The 18,639-nt window shown below is 37.9% G+C and overlaps 1 protein-coding gene across 5 annotated transcripts in view; it reads left to right on the top strand.

Moving 5' to 3' along the window:
* Positions 1-18,639, top strand: part of ZDHHC21 (zDHHC palmitoyltransferase 21) — an 82,528-nt gene that overhangs the window by 433 nt on the left and 63,456 nt on the right. For 3 of the 5 annotated variants that reach the window (XM_077765039.1, XM_077765038.1, XM_077765036.1), the window contains exons 1-4: positions 1,533-1,637; positions 7,513-7,644; positions 14,558-14,755; positions 16,038-16,136. In XM_077765039.1, the coding sequence (XP_077621165.1) occupies positions 14,602-14,755; positions 16,038-16,136 (253 nt within the window). In that variant the 5' untranslated portion in view covers positions 1,533-1,637; positions 7,513-7,644; positions 14,558-14,601. Of the gene's footprint in view, positions 1-1,532; positions 1,638-7,512; positions 7,645-14,557; positions 14,756-16,037; positions 16,137-16,396; positions 16,489-18,639 lie in introns of those variants that run through there. The other 2 variants (XM_077765037.1, XM_077765040.1) reach the window with 2 other exon arrangements.

Below are 18,639 nucleotides of genomic sequence, written 5' to 3'. Positions count from 1 at the left end.
TGATTTGGGGGAGTTTGTTTTTTAATTTGTTAAATATGCGCCCCGAGTTTATCGCCTGTGAACTCCAGTTTTCCCTCTCTGCACCCTCGCCCAGAGACCCGCGCAGGGATCTCACGTTTGTCTGTGATGCCACAGCCTTTCATTCATTCCCGGATGGCTGGGGGGTGGCTGCCGAGGACTAGCCGGGGCAGAATAGTTGGCTCCTTTAGTGACCTTTTGCCTCCCTCCCCCAGATCCAAGAGTGATTTTGAGAAAATGGCTTATGGGTGGGTGACAGCAGTGTGCACTTGTTACCATTCGCTATAATAAATAGGTCGCTGGATTTTAAGTGGAGAGTCCATTTAAAGTTGTGGTTTCCTAAGCTATATTTGGGTCACATTTTAAAATCCCTTGTGACTCAGTGGAGGATGTCTGTATCTCTAGGGCTGAGAGAACCCGACCGGTTATTACTCGAAAATATTGCAGTATAGCAGTCCATAAAAGTACAAGAGGAAAAAAAAAATCAAGGTCATTGTGGGTGGGTCATAAATCATAGTGTAAAGTTACAGCCGAAAAGACGACTAAGGATAATTGAGCGCAAGTTGATGTCTCAAATGGATTCTCTGCCTAGGATGCTAATATGTAACCTTTAAAAAAATTCACTGCCTTCCTTGTGGTAATAATAATACTAATGATAACGAATAATAATAGTTATCACTTGATGACTGCCTGGTGTGTGCTCTCCCTGGTTTTTTGTGTGATTTCTTGTTAAATCCTTCCATTTCTTTGGATTTTACCGATAAAATCCAGAGCGGTGTTTTATCTTGCTTTAGTTGTGCAACCTCTTAATGGCAAAAAAGATTTTTGAAGAAGTGATGAGGTGAGAAATCAATTGGAAGGAAAGGACCAAATGAGACTTAGTGTAGTGGAAAGAAAAGCTACATTCTAGTCCCATTGCTGTCACAGTCTAGCTCTAGGGTCATGAATAGGCCGGTGACCCAGAGTGTTTTCTCATCTATACAACTAAGGAGTTAGGCTAAATTCTTTAAGGCTTGGTTTAGCTTTCCCATATCACTTGGCTTATGCTACATTTGTAATTACCTTAAAATCCTTTAACATGCGTGTTAATAGTGCATTTTAAGAAAATTCCTGAAGAAGCGTTAGTAAAATTATATCAAAATATAACTAAAAAAATATATTTCCATACTTTTGGAATAGTACATGGCCTAGTACTATTCTAGAATTCCTCATTTTGGATGTAAAACAATGGGATTGTATTAGATCCCTTCTGTTAAACGTAACATACTTTAGAAGTATAGTTGGAATAAATGAAATAGAGCATATTGTAAATGATGGTAACTGTCACACTGCCTGTCTCTGGGGTATTTTAATAAAAGAAATGTATTTTAAAATGCATACATGTAACATCAGCTTAACATCATACATGTAACATCAGCTTAGATTCTAAGGAAGAAATCATCAGTGAATCCTAAAATGGTTACTTATTTGCCCACTGCCTGATTTCTTTAATTCGTAGGGACTGATTCAGAACCTGTGGAAAAGTTCATGGATAACATAATGTCATGTATTAGCGGAGAAACTAATTGAGAAGTCTAGTATGGTCTCCATGGAGCTTTTTTCTGGGATTGAAATGGAGTGTGAGTCAATACAATCTTCTTCAGCGTAGAATGCTCTGTAATTGTATGAGTATTAAGAGGCATAACAGGGAAGGCAGAGGAAATGCTATTTGTATTACCAGGGGGTTGTTCTCCAAGTTCAGTCTTTATATTAAGGCATGAAGGAATTTTATATTGCTTTAGTAAAACATTAGAGCTCAGATTCAATTTTTCGAGTGCACTAAATATAAGTGGCATTTTAATATCTAGTAGAATGATCAGTGCATTTATACTTCTTATTAAAGTTGAACGTATTTAGGGACACCTGGGTGGCGCAGTCGGTTGAGCGTCTGACTTCGGCTCAGGTCATGATCTCACAGGTTCGTGGGTTCGAGCCCCGCATCGGGCTCTGTGCTGACAGCTAGCTCAGAGCCTGGAGCCTGCTTCCGATTCTTCACTTGATGACTGTCTCCCTGTCTCTCTGACCCTCCCCTGCTCAAGCTGTCTCTCTCTCTCTCTCTCTCTCTCTCTCAGAAATAAATACAAACATTAAAAAAATTAAAATTGAACATATTTGAACTATTTTGAATCAGTGAAAAATACAGATAAAAGACAGGAAGAGGTGGAAAACCCCAGTTTTTCTTGTTGTCAGCATTGTGAGTTTTTTGGTCCATTATCTTTGGTAAATTGAATAAACCTAGTTATTCACAGATGTAAAGTGGCACTGCTCTCTCTGGGAGTTACCTCCCCTCAAATACGTAGTGTGATGGTAGTTTATTATCTAGGAAACGGTGGGACTTTTTCAAAGTTTGTCATTGGCCTTTTAGGCCTCCTCTTAGCCTGCGGTTTTCCTCTCCAGTGGATTAACCTCACCCATGTAAGAGCCTGAGCAGATAACTATTCTCTCCATCCATCTACTTGTTGCCGCTTTCACAAGAGGGCAGGTTAGATAAAAATTAGTATTTTACCACTCACTGATTAATTTTATTTTAGTTTTAACTTAACTTGCTCAGTGTGATCTCAACCAGGCTTCTGATTTTAAGGCTTTTGTCCATAATTATGGGATGAAACCTTACCTAGTGCAGGATTTTCAGCTTCAAGCAAGTTAGGAGTGATTTTTTTCTTCTCTCTTTTAGTGTTGTTATTTAAAATTTTTTTTTCTCTTTTAGTGTTTTTTTATTGTTTTATTTATTTTTGAGAGAGAGAGAGACAGGCTGAGCAAGAGAGGGTCAGAGAGAGAGGGAGTCACAGAATCTGAAGACAGGCTCCAGGCTCTGAGCTAGCTGTCAGCACAGAGCCTGATGTGGGGCTCGAACCCATTAACTGTGAGATCATGACCTGAGCTGAAGTCCGGTGCTTAATGGACTGAGCCATCCAGGCGCCTCTAATTTTTTTTTTAATTTGGAGAAAGAGTAAGTGTGAGTGGGGGAGGGGCATTGAGAGAGGAGAGAGCGAGGATCCCACGCAGGCTCCGCATCAGCAGTGCACAGCCAGATGTGGGGCTTAAACTCACGAACTGTGAGATCATGACCTGAGCCCAAGTTGGATGCTTAACTGACTGAGCCACCCAGGCGCCCCACCCCGTCTTTTAGTGTTATTCTTAAACTGTGACTGCTTTGGTAAAGCTTGGTGTGAAGGACATCTGATTTAGTGTTTTTGGGTTTTTTTTCCCCCCAATCCCTCTTGGTGCAGTGAGTGCTAGGGGTAAGTAGCTAGTTACCCTTCCCCCTTGGAAGAACATGCTAGCTTCCTTTCTGACTTTTACTGCATCCGAAGGTTTTCCTTGTGCCATATTTGAAGCAAAGCTTATCTGTTGTCTTCCATCCCTACTCTGCCTTCAACTCCATTTCTTGTCTTCCCTCACACTTTCCCACATCCCTGCCTTCTGACATGAAGATTCCCATGCAGACCTTTTGTACTGACTGAAGCAATATTTGGTCTCTTTAATTCCTATCATCCCATGCCTTCCAAGCTATTTGTGCTTTGTGTTAGGAGATTTTGATGAAGTGTGTCACTGTAGTGCAGTATTTTTACTAGAGACATTAATTTACCTCTATTTCTCACTCATGAAGCAGGTACACAGAGGAGTAAGGGCTTATGTTCAATTTTGCCTAGAATGGAGTGATTTAAAAACTTGTTCTAGGAGTGGGTTCTTGAAACCATTGATGGTGCAAGTATGGTCTGCTTTGACCCTTTGCCCACCACATTTTCAGAGTCTTCTTGGAGACCTCAGAATTGAGTCAAAGCTCCCTACTTTCATTGTGCCTTCTTCATTAGTTTCTGAAACTGGGTCCTGATTTGCTCCCATGTTTCAGTCCTTAACTTACCAGCCCAAAGAGATTGGGTTTACAGGTTTTAGTTCAGTCTCTCTGAGGTCAGATCTCTATTTTTGGTGTTCTGCTTGAAGAGACCTCATGCCAACATGTGGAAAGAAAACTTCTCTCTGGGCTTACAGTATGATATCAGCCAAGCGACTGGGCCACTCGAGGTTCCTCATCTTTGACAAGTGTTCTTAGATGTTAGCTTTAGAAGAAGTAGAGCTGGGGCATGTTTGCATTGTATCATGGCTTGATTTTCTTAAAGATGGGGACCTAGAAACATCTGGAGTTTACAAAACTAGAAGTAAAACTTCTCTTTGTCTCTCTTCTTCTTCTATCCCCACTCCCTTTTAAAGTTACTATTTTGAGAGTTGCTTATCATTTGTTAGGCAATTTCTCATTTACTCACATTGATGATCCCGTGAGTTATTTTTATCGCCATTTTACAGATGGCTAAACTGAAGCTTGAGAAGAAACTGCACCTGGAGAGCTAATAAGCTATGTCAGAATTGGAATGTGACTCTTTTTCATATCCCCACAGGGTTAATTTCCTACTCTGTTGAAATAAACTGAGTACCTATGTGGTATTTAAAAAATCGAATTAACATCTTTGGCTAATTGTTAGAGATAGCTATAGCCTGATATTTTGGGTGGAATTATTTAACTTGGCCAATTTTCAGAGTAGATAAAATCAGAAGTTAAATGTCTGTATGAGTATGTTTAAAAGTATATAGTTGTAACTTTAAGAAGCAGTTATAGGTTTAGGGGCACCTGGGTGGCTTGTCGGTTGAGTACCCAGCTTCGGCTCAGGTCATGATCTCACCGTTTGTGGGTTCGAGGCCTGCATTGGTCTCAGTGCTGACGGCTTAGAGCCTGGGTCCTTCTTCAGATTCTGTGTCTCCCTCTCTTTCTGTCCTCCCCTGCTCATACTCTGTCTCACTTCCTCTCAAAAATAAATAAACATTTAAAAAATTTTCTTAAAGAAGCAATTGTAAGTTTAAATTTTATATTTTCATGTGTTAACCATTTTTCTTTTGGGAACTTTATGTGGGAACTTTTTTTTTTTTTTTTTGCCCTGTGAATTGTTGATTGTATTCTTTTAGAAATAGTAATGTTAAATTTAATTCCCCTTTATAGTTAACGAAGCTTTGGGATAGTCTTTATTATCCCAAAATTACTTGAAGTTTTAAGCCTGGCATTGTTTCTATACCACTTAGGTGAGATTTGATTCCATGATGCCGATGATGCTGGTGAATTAGAGAAAATGTGTATCCCATTTGGATGCTCTCTCTGGCTGCAGGGTAGCTCTAATAACTGTAAATGTAGGCGTTTCCTAGAGTCGAAGCCAGGGAGTGACTGGGGTTTGACTCATAGATGGTTGACTTGTGCTGTTACCTAATAATACTGACAGGAAGCAGTGTTCTGCTGAAACATTAGGAAGCCACTCTAGAATCACGGCCACAGCAGCATTATTGACTTAGGCCATGTTTCACACATTTTGCTGTACCACATTTAATTCTGTTAGAGATTTTTTTCCCTAGAAGATGATGAATTCATTCCTTTGCTGTTAGAGTAGCAGCTCCTCTACTTTGCCATTCCATATTTTGCCTCCGAAAATCAAAGGTGCAGGCAAGAAAACCATTCTTAGATTAATTTAAAAAGTTAGAGGAGAAACAAGTTACATTTGACAATCTAACAACCATGGACCATAGACTGACTGATGTGGGGAAGAACATATAGTTAAGAAATCTATAAAGAGAATGGAAATGTAATGATAATGATTTTGGTGTATTTTTCACATCGTCAGTCTGTAATAGTTTCCTTTTGCTTTGGCAAGCAGTATGCTTAACAAACTCGTAACTTGTTCTTTATTTCCTGTCTTGGAGAATGGTACCACCCTTTACATAGTCCCTAAGCCAAGAACTTGAGAGCCATCCTACAGTCTGCCCTTTGATTCCAATTGATCACCAAGTCCTATCAGCTTTACTTATTAAATTCTTTTTTTAAAGTTTATTTATTTATTTTGAGAGAGAGAGAGAGAGAGAAACATGTGAGCACAGGAGGGGTGGAGAGAGAGAAAGAGGAAGAGAGAGGATCCCAAGCAGTCTCTGCTCTGTCAGCACAGAGCCTGACATGAGGCTCGATCTCACGAATCATGCAATCAGGACCGGAGCTGAGATCAAGAGTTGGCTGTTTAACCAACTGAGCCACCCAGGTGCCCCAGGTTTACTCATTACATTCTTAATCTGCCCTTTTCCTCGTGCCTCTTGTCTTAAGTGTTCCTTCTTCACCCCTCCCCTCTGCACTCCTCTTATAAGTCACTGCTGCTGTGGCCTTATCATGTGCCCTCATTTCTTACTTGGGTAACCAGTAAGCCTAGCTTATTTTATATAGTCAGTTTTGGAGCTCTATCTATCCAACCAAGTCCATTCTTCATAGCATTGCTCTTCTTCCCAGGAGGCAGACTTCATCATGGTTTCCCCTAAAATCCTATAGTTATTTTCCACTAGGCTAAGTGCAAAGTCCAGACTCCTCAGCATGGTTTAACAGTATTTTTCACTCTGAGATCACTCTTTTCTTGTGGTTCATGAAATCATTTGAGTGGGCTGCATGTTTTACCCCATTCTTCCATGTGCAGTGACCAGTCATTTCAATTTACTTAGGTTTTTTCTGCCTGCTTCTGTACTCTTGCTTCTTTTACTCCCTTGTTTACAAGAGCCTCCATTCTTTGATGAGCTACCTCTTAGGTTTTACTACATCCAGAACCCTTTTCCTGCCAGCAGCTTACCAGGAGAAGTACATTTTATGCTGCAACCTTGTATGCACATAACTATTCACACAACTGAAAACAGTTCTATGAGCCATTACCCATCTTCTATGAACGAGATGCATTCTTGCCCTCTTGCCCCCGTCTTACGTTGTCTTACCTGGCATTGATCTTGTCTGTGTCTGTCTCCACTGAGGATGGGGTCCATCTCTTTTGTTATCTGTATCCGGTGCAGAGGCATGGTATATAGTCAGTAGATGTTCATTGAATTAGTGAAATGCTGAATTGGTATATGTGTGTTATCTAGAACTCTACAGTATTATTGTTTAAGCTTGAACTATAGAAGCTAACTTTTATGGTTGATTCTCTTAATGGTTCATTATAGGAAGATAGCTTTTTTTCCTTAAAACATTTTAAACTAGCTTGTTTCTATTTTTAAACTACTTTCAGTTTATCAGTTGTGATTGGATAATTCTAGCCTCACATCTTGATAGACATTACACTGTATCTTGTCTCATCAGTGATCTCAGAATCTGTTGTCATTTGTAATTTGTGGTCAAGAGTTTGATGAAGCCCAAATGTTGGATACACAATACTAATTTGATTTTATGGGAACTGGGTGGTTTCAAAAGAGGGAACTTTCATGTATGATGAAAATCAAGTGCAGATTTTGGGAGAGATGGGGTAGGATACAAAAACAAAGCTAGGTGAAATTGAGTCCTCTTATTTCTGAATTTAAAACGTTTGTAATGGACATTTTCACAGTCAGAATATTTAGCAGCTTATAATTTTTATCTTTGTAAGAGATCATTATTTGTTAAACCATTAATAGATCCTCATGGAGAACTGTTACTGAGGAGAGATCCATTTGTTGGGATGTAATTAAAAAAAGAATGAATCAAGATAAAACCTCTAAATGCAAGTACCAGAAAAATTACAACACATCTTGGTGAATTTCCAATTGGTAAGTCTACATTTAATTTTATGTGGAAATATGTTTCTATATTATGTGTCATAGTATCCTTAAAGTCTTATGTTTAGATACATTAAATAATTGTTCATTTCTAAAAAAAGATAACTGTAGCTACATTATGTTTATTTAAAATTTCTCGTATTAAATTTTAATTAGACATTTTCTTAAATTTCTTTTTCATAGAGAAAAGTAATCTGTACGTAGTATGAATTTCAAAGACTTCTTTCTGAATTATAAATCTGATATGGTTTTACAGCTGATGCTTCTGCACTACAAACTTTTCTGTAATTTGCTTTCCCCTGCAACATTTAATTTTGAAAAATTTTAAACAGAAGAGTTGAAATCAACATCTGAATATTCATCACCTAGATAATACAGCTAATATTTTATTAAGCATTATCACATGCTCATCCATCTCTTGGTCCATCTGACAATCCACTTTAGTTTTTTGGATCCGTTTCATAGTAAATTGCAGGTATCCGTACATTTCCTCCTGCCACTCCCTACCTGATACTTCAGCCTACATATCATTAACTAGAGTTCAATATTGGTTTATAGGGTTTTTTTTTTAAAAGGTATATTTACATACCACGAAATGCACCAATCTTACGTGTACATTTGCTAACCTTGATAAAGTTATAACCTGTGTGTCTCAAACTCCTATCAAGATAGAAATCTTTATGAGGGAACCAGAAACTTCCCTTTACACCTTTCCTAGTCTATTATTATCCTCCTCTCCCCCAGGAAACCACTGTTAAGCTTTTTCTCATATAACTTGCAATCTTTCATTCAATACTTTGTGTGGGCAGCCGTGTACAGATCTAGATCTACCTCCTTTTCGGCTCAGGTCACCATCTAATGGTTCAGCAGTTCGAGCCCCATATCAGGCTCTCTGTTGTCAGCCAGGAGCCCGCTTCAGATCCTCTGTGCCCCTTCTCTCTGGCCCTCCCTTGCTCGTGCTCTCAAAAATAAACAAACATTAAAGATATTAAAATTGCAGTAACTTAGAAATAGTCTATACCTTGGAGGTCTTATAGTTTGTTTGATCATTCCCCTCCCTCTTCTTGAACACTGAAGTTGTGCCATATTTTTATGATTACAAAAAGCGCTGTGTAGAACACCTTGAATGTGTATTTACCTCTACACTCTAATGAGTACCTTGGTAGTTAGAAATAAACTCTGGGCCAAATCTATTTGACGTTTTAATAGATACTGCTAAATTGTCTTCTAAAGATGATCGTATCAGTTTACATGCCTACCAGTAATGGGTGAGAGGGTCCTTTTCTGTATGTTCTCTCCAGGCTGGATAATCATCTGTCTTTCTAAAAGGTTTTGAATACAAAGGACGAAAAATAGGCTTAGTTATTCCACATTTTCCTAATCAGTAATGATTAGCCATTGAATTTTTTTTTCCTTTGTGAATTGCTTCTCTGTGTATTCGTATGCCTCTCACCAGTCATATGATGTAGTGTTTTTTTTTTTGTTTATTTAATGTTTGTTTGTTTATTTTGAGAGAGAGAGAGAATGCTCAAGCAGGGGAGAGGCAGAGAGAGATGGAGGAAGAGAGAATCCCAAGCAGGCTCCGCACTATCAGCACAGAGCCCGAACTCAGGAACTGTATTATCATGTCCTGAGCCAAAACCAAGAGTCGGATGCTTAACCAACTGAGCCACCCAGGCAGCCTGTTGTAATGTTTTTTAAAAAAGAGATGCTTTATCTTTTAACTTTGTTTTTTGGTTTGTTTTAGGCTTCACAGATTTTAATCTTTATGTGCTTATACTTCACCTCTGGGCCTTTTTGTGAAGCCCCTCCTCATTCTAAGATTATAAAACTACTTGCTATTTTCGTCTACTAGTTCTGCTTTTTTATTTGGAATTTAGAAGGAAAAAAATCTCTGCGAACTGAGGTGACAGGAAAAATTTCATAGGGAGAGTGAGATTCAAATTGACCTTGAAGTATGAGTTGAATTTAAAGAGAGTAAGTAAAATGATAGGGACATTGCAGATAGGAGGAAGTAGAGAAGGAATATTTTTTTCATGCTCATGAGCCATTATAGGACCACTGGCTGAGGTAGAGAGTCCTATACACCTGGAAGTTTAGAGGTAACATTTGGCTAGATTTCTTGTAAATTATTTTGGCCAATTTTTATCATTTTCTAAAATCTGCATCTTGATGTTATCATTTTCTATCTTATAGTTTTCCAAATCCCTTTCTTTTCTTAGTGACTCGAGTATTCTTCGCGAGGAAAATACATGGTAAAATGTAGTTGCTTTTCTAAAAAGGCAAGAAAAGAAAGGTGGTTTCCTACTAGAATAGTTTGAAAGTTGTAAATATTTATGTGGTCTAGTTTATTAGAGCTGAATTATAACATCTTTTAAAAAAAGTTTGTGCTGTAGTAATTTACATCATTAATGAAGTTAGTCACCACCCTCAAGTAGAGTTACCAGATAGCAATCTTAAAAAATGTTGAAGTACCAGTAGGTCCACTGGTTACATCAAAGTTTGAGTCATGAGCTCACCATCTAATATACAAATTAGCACGTTAGGATCTCTGGCTAATGAAAGTATCTTACAAGTGCCACCCCTGAGACCGAGTAACAGCAGTGTGTTCAGTTCGGTTGTCGGTCAGAGTGTGTAATAGTTTCTGTTCAGCCCGAAACCACGCCTGGTAGATATTAACCGAGTGCGGTGACCCTACAACTCTACGAGTTACATGTCTCTGGTGGTAATCTGATTTGGAGCTCTTGGAAGACTACTGTTTGCTTCAGGACAATCTAGGCTTATGTGGCACTAATTTTCACTTATCAGGTATTTAAAAAAAAAAATCAGCATCTTATTCACTCATTGTTCTATTTCTCTTTTCTTTGCTTACTTTTCCTTGGGGATGTGTGTTCTTTTAGAGCTTGCTGTCTATGTATTTTACATACGGGAAGAACAGACACATTTAGCTATACTTGCCAGTATCTAGTATTTCCAGTTGTGAGAAATCTCTTACAAGAAAAATTTAAGAATTCAAAAAAATGAATGAGTATTTGACAGTTCTGCTACTTGTTTTGCTGGCTTGTATGTTTTTCTGTTTCTAATATTAATAAATTTAGAAGTAAGTAATAAAAGTATTCTGTTCACTGTAATTATTGGAATTCATGGTCTGTTTTTCAGTCCTGAATGGAACTGAAACATTGCAAGAAAGAAAGTACATGAAGTTAATAATATTGAACATGTTGAGAAACAGAGCCTTCTGTCATTTCTTTTAGCACTTGATGGTTGGCAAGACTATAAAAATAAACATTCTTTTTAATGTTTCTCATTTTAACTACGTAGACAGCATATCATTTGTATTTCAGCTCCTTCAGTTTTTAAAACGATGATACCCAGTGAATGAAATAGCATACTCTGTGACTTTCCTCACTTTAATGATCCTGATAGTCTTTTAATTTTCTAATTAAAAGGTAATGGAGTTCAACTTTTACTTTTTTAAGGCGTAGACGCTTTTTCCTATTTTAGAATTCATACATAAAGACTAATTTCCACTAGATCTGATTTAAACAGTTGGGTCATGTTGCATTTGATTTCTTGCCTTTTTGCCTGTGGCTCCAATATTTGCATGTTCTAAGGTTGATAGCATCAGGATATTACTTTAAAATGAGCTAATCCTAAATCTTTTTTCCTTTGTTCTGGTAGCTTTGTAGCTTTAAAGCACAATGGCAAGACCTCTAAGGGGTGGGTACCCTGAGTCTCTTCATCTGATGCTAGTAAGGGATGAAAATCTGGGAGTCATTTTGGACTCTTTAACCCCCTAATATCCAATCAGTTAGTAAAACTGTACTGGTATGATTGCAACTATTTTCTCAATTGATCTCTTCTCCAAACCTGATTTTGGCTTTTGTCTTTTCTTAGCCTAATTGATCTTTAATTTTATCCTCGACCACTAGAGCTTCAGTAATTTTTTTAAAGTATAAAACTCATTATGCTACCTCCCTTGCTTCAGTAGCTTTCCATTGCCTAGGAATGAAATCTTAGCTTTCTAACATGGCCTCTTTATGCCATGATGTAGCCCCTTCTTTCTCATCCCTCACTCCACTGCAAGCTGTATGATTTATGATGGTGATTGGTAATACTGCATACAATTTTATATACCTCCTGCTCTTCCTTCTGTTTGTAGTATTGTCACCTTTCTTTGCTTGGATAACTTTTTAAAAAGTTTTTTAAATTTAATTAATGAATTAAATTTTTGAAAGAGTGTAGTTGGGTACGGACAGAGAGAGAAGGGGACAGAGGATCCAAAGTGAGCTCTCTGCTGACAGGCTGACAGCAGTGAGCCCAGCGTGGGGCTTGAACTCACAAACTGTGAGATCATGTCCTGAGCCAGAGTCAGATGCTCAACCAACGGAGTCACCCGGGTGCCCCTTAATTTTTTATTTAGAGAGAGAGTGCAAGTACAGAAGGGGGGGAGGGCAGAGGAGAGAGAGAGAATCCCAAGCAGGTTCCACACTTAATGTGGGGCTCAATCCCACGACCCTGGGATTGGGACCTGAGCCAAAATCAAGAGTCTAATGCTCAACCATCTGAGCCACCCAGGCGCCCCTGGATAACATTTACTCGTCTTTTAAAACTGAACTCATATTTCCCCTCCTATAGGAAGTCTTGCCCTAATTTACCTAGTGTCCACCCTCCATGCCTCCGGTGACATCTTGTCCACATCTCTGGAACTCAGCATGTTCTTTTAAATCTTACGATTCTTACCCCAACTAGACTATTAGTTTCTTTAAGCAAAGACAATGTCTCATTCATCATTGTATCTATTATAACTTGTGTATAGTGGAGGCTCTGTAAATAAATTTGTTCAGCTGAATTCAGCTCATTGCCCTAACGTTGAAGTCTTACGGAAGCTTTTGGATCAGCTGCTCCTAGATACCTGTCAGCTCTATCAGACACCTGGGGAGCATTTTAAAACATTTTATTGGTTTTTGAGCTTAACTCCATAAGGAATTAGGATTCAGTGGATCTAGAATGAGGCCTTTGAATGACTATTTTAAAGAGCTCCTCAGTTGATTCTGGTTTGTTTACAGGTTTGAGAAACATTATCCTGGTTTATTATAGTGTTATTCCATTGTATTTTCTGTAAAAGGTGCCCCCTTGACCTTCTATAGTAATTGTTTAAGCTTATAAATTATACCTACTAAGGTAGGGATATATTTTAGATCACATTTTTTGGTACCATAAATATTTTTAACACTCATGTGATACAAGCCCCATTTAAATAGGAGTCTCCTTTTTTTTTTCTTTTCAAATTTTTATTTAAATTTTAGTTAGTGAATATACAGTGCAAAAGTATGGTTTCAAGAGTAGAATTCAGGGGCGCCTGGGTGGCTTAGTCGGTTAAGCGTCCGACTTTCACTTAGGTCATGATCTCGCGGTTCGTGGGTTCGAGCCCCGCATCGGGCTCTGTGCTGACTGCCAGCTCGGAGCCTGGAGTCAATTTCAGAGTCTGTATCTCCCTCTCTCTCTGACCCTCTCCTGCTCACGCGTGCGCTCTCTCTCTCTCTCTCTCCTAGAAATAAATAAAAAAATTAAAAAAAAAGAGTAGAATTCAGTGATTCATCACTTACATATAACACCCAGTGCTCCTCCCAACAAGTGCCCCTTAGTGCGCATCCCCCACCGTTTCCCTCATCAACCATCGAGTTCTCTATCTTTGAGAGTCTCTTCAGGTTTGTTGCCCTCTCTCTCCTCCCCCACCCCCCGACATGTTAATCTGTTTTCTTAAATTCCACATATGAGTGGAATCATATGGTATTTGTCTTTCACTGACTAACTTATTTCGCTTAGCATAATACACTCTAGCTCCATTCACTTTGTAGCAAATGGCAGGATTTCATTCTTTTTTTATTGCTGAGTAATAGTCCATTGTATATGTATGCAAACCACATCTTCTTTATCCGTTCTTCAGTCAGTGGATGTTTGGGCTCTCTCCATCGTTTGGCTATTGTTGATAACGCTGCTATGAACATTGGGCTACATGCACCCCCCTCTGAATTAGTCTTTTTGTATCCTTTGGGTAAATACCTAATCGTGTAATTGCTGAATCATCCAGTAGTTATATTTTTAACCGTTTGAGGAACCTCCGTATTGTTTCCCAGAATGTCTGCACCAGTTTGCATTCTCTGCACCCAACGGTGCAAGAGGGTTCCCGTTTCTCCACATCCTTGCCAAGATCTTAAACAGGAGTCTTCTTGAATTGATAGTAATAAGATTAGTTGGGCTTCGTTCCATGATTTTAAATATTTTTGGCAATTTGTAAGTACTTTCCTCTTTTTATAAGAATTTTTCAAAATGATTTTTTAAGCATTGTATTGTGGCTTAAAATTTAAATTGCACAAATCTTAAGTATACAGCTCTATGAATTTTTACATATGTGTGTACCCTTGAAGCACCGCCTAGGTCAAGATATGGAACATTACTAGCCCCTCAAAGTTTCCCTTCTGTCCTTTCTGGTTAGTAAACACCCTCCCACCTCACTGTTTTGACTTGTGTGAGCATCTGTTAGTCTTATGACTAAAAGTTCTAAAACATTTTGCACATATCTTTTGACACTTGGTCTCATTCCCTCCCGGGCTTACATAAGGAATTGCTGGGTTCAGGACAGACTCGTGCTTAACCTTCAGAAGGTATTGCCAGTTTATACTCTGATAGCAATTCAGAGTAGAAACTAGAATTAAATTATGTGAAGCTTATGATGAAACTTGAATGTCCTGAAACCTCTCTGTTTCCCAATGTGTTTCCTTTTGTCAAAAATATACAAAGAAAACTCAGTGTCATTTTATAGTTGCCAGGAATGGAGTTTTGTTTTAGCCAAATAGTTTTTTCTGTATAAGTAACTTTGTTCTGTCTTCCCCCTCTGTAGGGTCGTCTCCCTTGTGGGTCGGCAGGCACTTGGAGGACAGCAAAATGGGCCTCCGGATTCACTTTGTTGTTGACCCACATGGTTGGTGCTGCATGGGTTTGATTGTCTTTGTGTGGTTATACAATATTGTCTTAATTCCCAAGATTGTCCTCTTTCCTCACTATGAAGAAGGACACATTCCAGGCATATTAATAATAAGTGAGTTTCTGATCTTTTTTTCTTTATATAATTAAAGGATTTTCTCACTGTGAATGTTTATGGAATATAGTACCGCTATTATAACCTTTCTTTGAGTATTAGTGTTATTCATGTTAAGTTATTTACTAAATAAATTGTAGAAGTTTTAAGAAGACTGGCTTTTATACATTTTGTAGGGTTACATAAATGTGGTTATCTCCTTATCTAACTCTGCAAAATATATGAAGGTCATTTTGTTTAAAATGAAACTGGTGCAGTAGTGCTATTTTGTGTGTGTGTGTATTTTTAATGTTTCTATTACGTACTTATTTCAAGTGTGGGAGGAGTTTTCAGAATGACGATGGTATATATTACTGGGAAATGAGAATTTCATGATGCAAAAATTATGATGTTGATTATGATAACACTTTGCATTTCTGGATAATTATTTTCTGCTGTAGTTCATTTGGTGCTGGCTTGCTTAGGATTAAAAGGATAAGATTGAAATGATAGAGTTTACATTTATATGGATGGCATTCACAGTTACCTGGTACATTATGTCATTTTGACCTCACAAGTGCTGTGGGAAATACGATCTCTGTTGTACAAGTGATAAAACTGATCAGTACCATGCAGTTGGTCTTGGAGTTAGTGCGCAGACCAAGTTTCCTATTATAGGCATAGTACCTTCTCACAGCCCCCCCACTGCCCTACCACATGCCTATTTTTTATTCATTTAAAAGGTAGAATTATAATGGCTGGATCTGTTTTTCCTTACCACTGTTTTTCTAGTTATTCTTTTAAAAACTCAAAATTTCTAGGTTCTTTATTTTCACATTATGTAAATATTTTAAGATTTGTTGAAAGAAGCAATTGAATGTCACTAACTCCAAGTAATTTTGAAGTTAGCCAGTTAGAGGCAATGAAGGAGTTTCATTGTAGGATAGGTTTTAAAATGCTGCTTTGATTCTGTCACATATAGTACACATAGTAATTAAAAGTGAACCCCTTCATTTATGCCATTATTGACAAGGAATTTGTAAAAAAAAATCTGATCCATAGTAAGTTTATCAGTTATTATGCAAAACAACCTTTAAAGGTGATACGTTTGAGAAAATCCTCTTGGCAGTATTATTTGGTGAATGAAATTGATCATTTAATTTTTCCATTTATTTTTTGAAAATCATTTATCCTGATGGCATTCATGAAAATATACATTTAAACGTTAAATATGCTTCTTGATAAAATGTTTTGAAGAATAAATGACTCATTTATTTACTTAACTTTCTTATTTGTTTCCAAGTATTCTATGGCATTGCCATATTTTGTCTGGTTGCTTTAGTGAGGGCCTCAATAACTGACCCGGGAAGACTCCCAGAGAACCCTAAGATTCCACATGGAGGTACGGCACTTTTCAGATTTATCAGTTCGACTATGCCTGCATTATTTTATCTTTGTGAATGCATTTTACAGCCTTTAGTGTGTGCCAGTTACATATGTCATCTACAGCGTTCTTCCTGTCTTTTCTCAAATGTTTTCTTTCTAGACTTCTGTGTTTATAATTGCAAATCCCAGCTGACTGTTGTGCCCCTCGCTCCCTGTCTCTTTGTGTAGTTTACTTGTTCACTTGTTTTTCTCTCCTCCCACACTGCATCTGTAGAGCCTCTGTGAGGGTGTAGATTTTCTGTTTTGTTTTCTTCATCTGTTCGATGCTGTATCCTCAGTGCCCATCTCTGTCATTCAGTAGGTGCTGGGTAAGTACTTGTTGAATGATATATAGTTATCTGATATATCTTAATTTCATAAAGGAATCTTTTTGATGGTGTCCCTCACTTTGTGTATGATATTATAAAGAGAATATTGCTTAGAGTCAGTATTTGTAGTTTAATGATACTATTGCCTGTATTTTTCCAAGTTCTAACAATTCAGTGAAAAATTTGAGATCTTTTATTCTAGTGTCCATTGAAGGTAATTTAGGATTAGCTTATTTTACAATAACCATTCAGATCACAAAAATGAAATTTGTTGCTTGTTTTATTGCGAGCTAGGGATGGTAACCCTCATTTACCCTCTTTCCTCAGTTTCACTTCTTGATCATTTGCCATATAAGCTTTGAGAGCTCTCTGTACTTTCTTCTAATGAGAGATGTATATGACTTTGTGCTACATTTGAGAGTCACAGTACTTCTTATAGTACTTCAGTGCTTTCCAGACTTGTTGCACATTTGAATCCATGGGGGAGATTTAAAAAATTTCAGTGTCCTGATCACATCCCATATTGATTTAATCAGAATGTCTGGAGATGGGAATCAGGTATCTGTATTTTTTAAAGATCCCAGGTGATTGCAGTGTGTCAAAAAAAAAAAAAAATTGGGGAACCTGTTAAGTCCTTCTGAAATTAGATTACTGGCATGTCACTTAAAGAGTCTTCCTTAAGTTCCTGACTCTTGTTTTTTGAGGTCTGTCATTTAGAGACACACTTGGCTTTGCAAGTCTAATGATGAAATGGGAATGATATGACACTGATATCTGCATGGCTGTGGAAGTTTCTGAGGATTGTGTCGAATATTTCATTTCTTTAACTTACAGAAGCCGTGTCACCGTCAGCTAGGTGTGTGTGTGGGCGCACACGTGCACGTGTGTTTGGGCGGGGAGGGTGGCAGTCTGCAGTTTGTACAGAGTGTCATGTCTCAACTAGTCTAAACCAAAGGCTCTCTAACATCTTGGTAAATGTTTTGCCTGTTTCAACTCTAAAACCCCGTATTTCCAGAAAACTAGAGAAGCAGGCTTTTCCTAACTCCTGACCCATTTGTTACAAAATCTTTAGTTTGCAGTGGTCACTCAGATGCCTACATGTATCAGATACTGCAAATCAGAGAAAGGGGCCACAAAGGAACTTGAAAATCTCCTATCCAAAGGCAGCAGCCGCTACTCCTCTACACTGAAATTGTCACATAGGCCCTGTATTCCTAGATCTTAGAATTTTGAAGAGAAAACAGAGAATCTCAGTTTTTAAGAGAAATTTTGAAAAATTTTAAGAGAAAATTTGAAAAAAATTGATAACTAAAAATGTAAAAAACATTGGTTTTAAACGAATGCTAAACAAATTATGTGGACCCATCATGTTACCTTTAGCTTAGGGCCCTGGTGACGGAAGACTCCATAGCCTCTGGCTGCTATTTGGTTGTCTGCATTCTATCTGATCACAGCTGACGTTTGGCCTGTTTTTCTTCACTGAGTTCCGAAGACTTATCTTTTGCCCGGTCGAAAAAAAGACACTCATTTATCATATTTTAATGTTTCCAAAGTCTTTTACTGTCGCACGTCATTTGATCCTCGTGGTAATTTTACAAGGTAGGTAGACCAAAAAATCAAGAGTGTGGACTGTCACACAGCAGGTTGTTAAAGAGCTGCCGTGACATCTCAATACGTGTCTCCATCATCTTGTTTACCATGCATCTGTACAGAGAGGAATAATTTTAGCCCTTTTTTCACCTTGGCTTTGATTCTGGGAGAAATTGAAGTCATCATGTGCTTTGTGGTGATTCCCTGATTCTTTTGCGAATATGGTTTTAACTTAGTAAAAATATACAGGATTTTAATAGTGAAAAAATCATATAGCATGACTATAGAGTTGGGGCCATAAAAAGTGACATTTACTCATCCTTGTTTTAAGGTTGAGCAGTTTTATATAATTGGATTCTTTAGGAAAGGGAACGTAAACCCCAGCACTTTTATGATTTTAACCATTTTTAATTGAATTTCCCTGAAATATTTTACATCCCTCTCTGTTTTTTTTTTTTTTAAGTAGAATAAGTTTAGTATTAGTGTAACCCTCCAAATATATGAGGCAGTTTGAATATAAGAGAATGTTGCATTGTCTCTGCAAAGATTCCCCAGAATTTG

Source organism: Crocuta crocuta, unplaced genomic scaffold, assembly GCF_008692635.1.
Source record: "Crocuta crocuta isolate KB4526 unplaced genomic scaffold, BGI_CrCroc_1.0 scaffold687, whole genome shotgun sequence".
In the NCBI taxonomy this organism is placed as follows: domain Eukaryota; kingdom Metazoa; phylum Chordata; class Mammalia; order Carnivora; family Hyaenidae; genus Crocuta; species Crocuta crocuta.
Note: the sequence above shows the minus strand (reverse complement) of the source record. Positions and strands in the feature narration are given on the sequence as shown.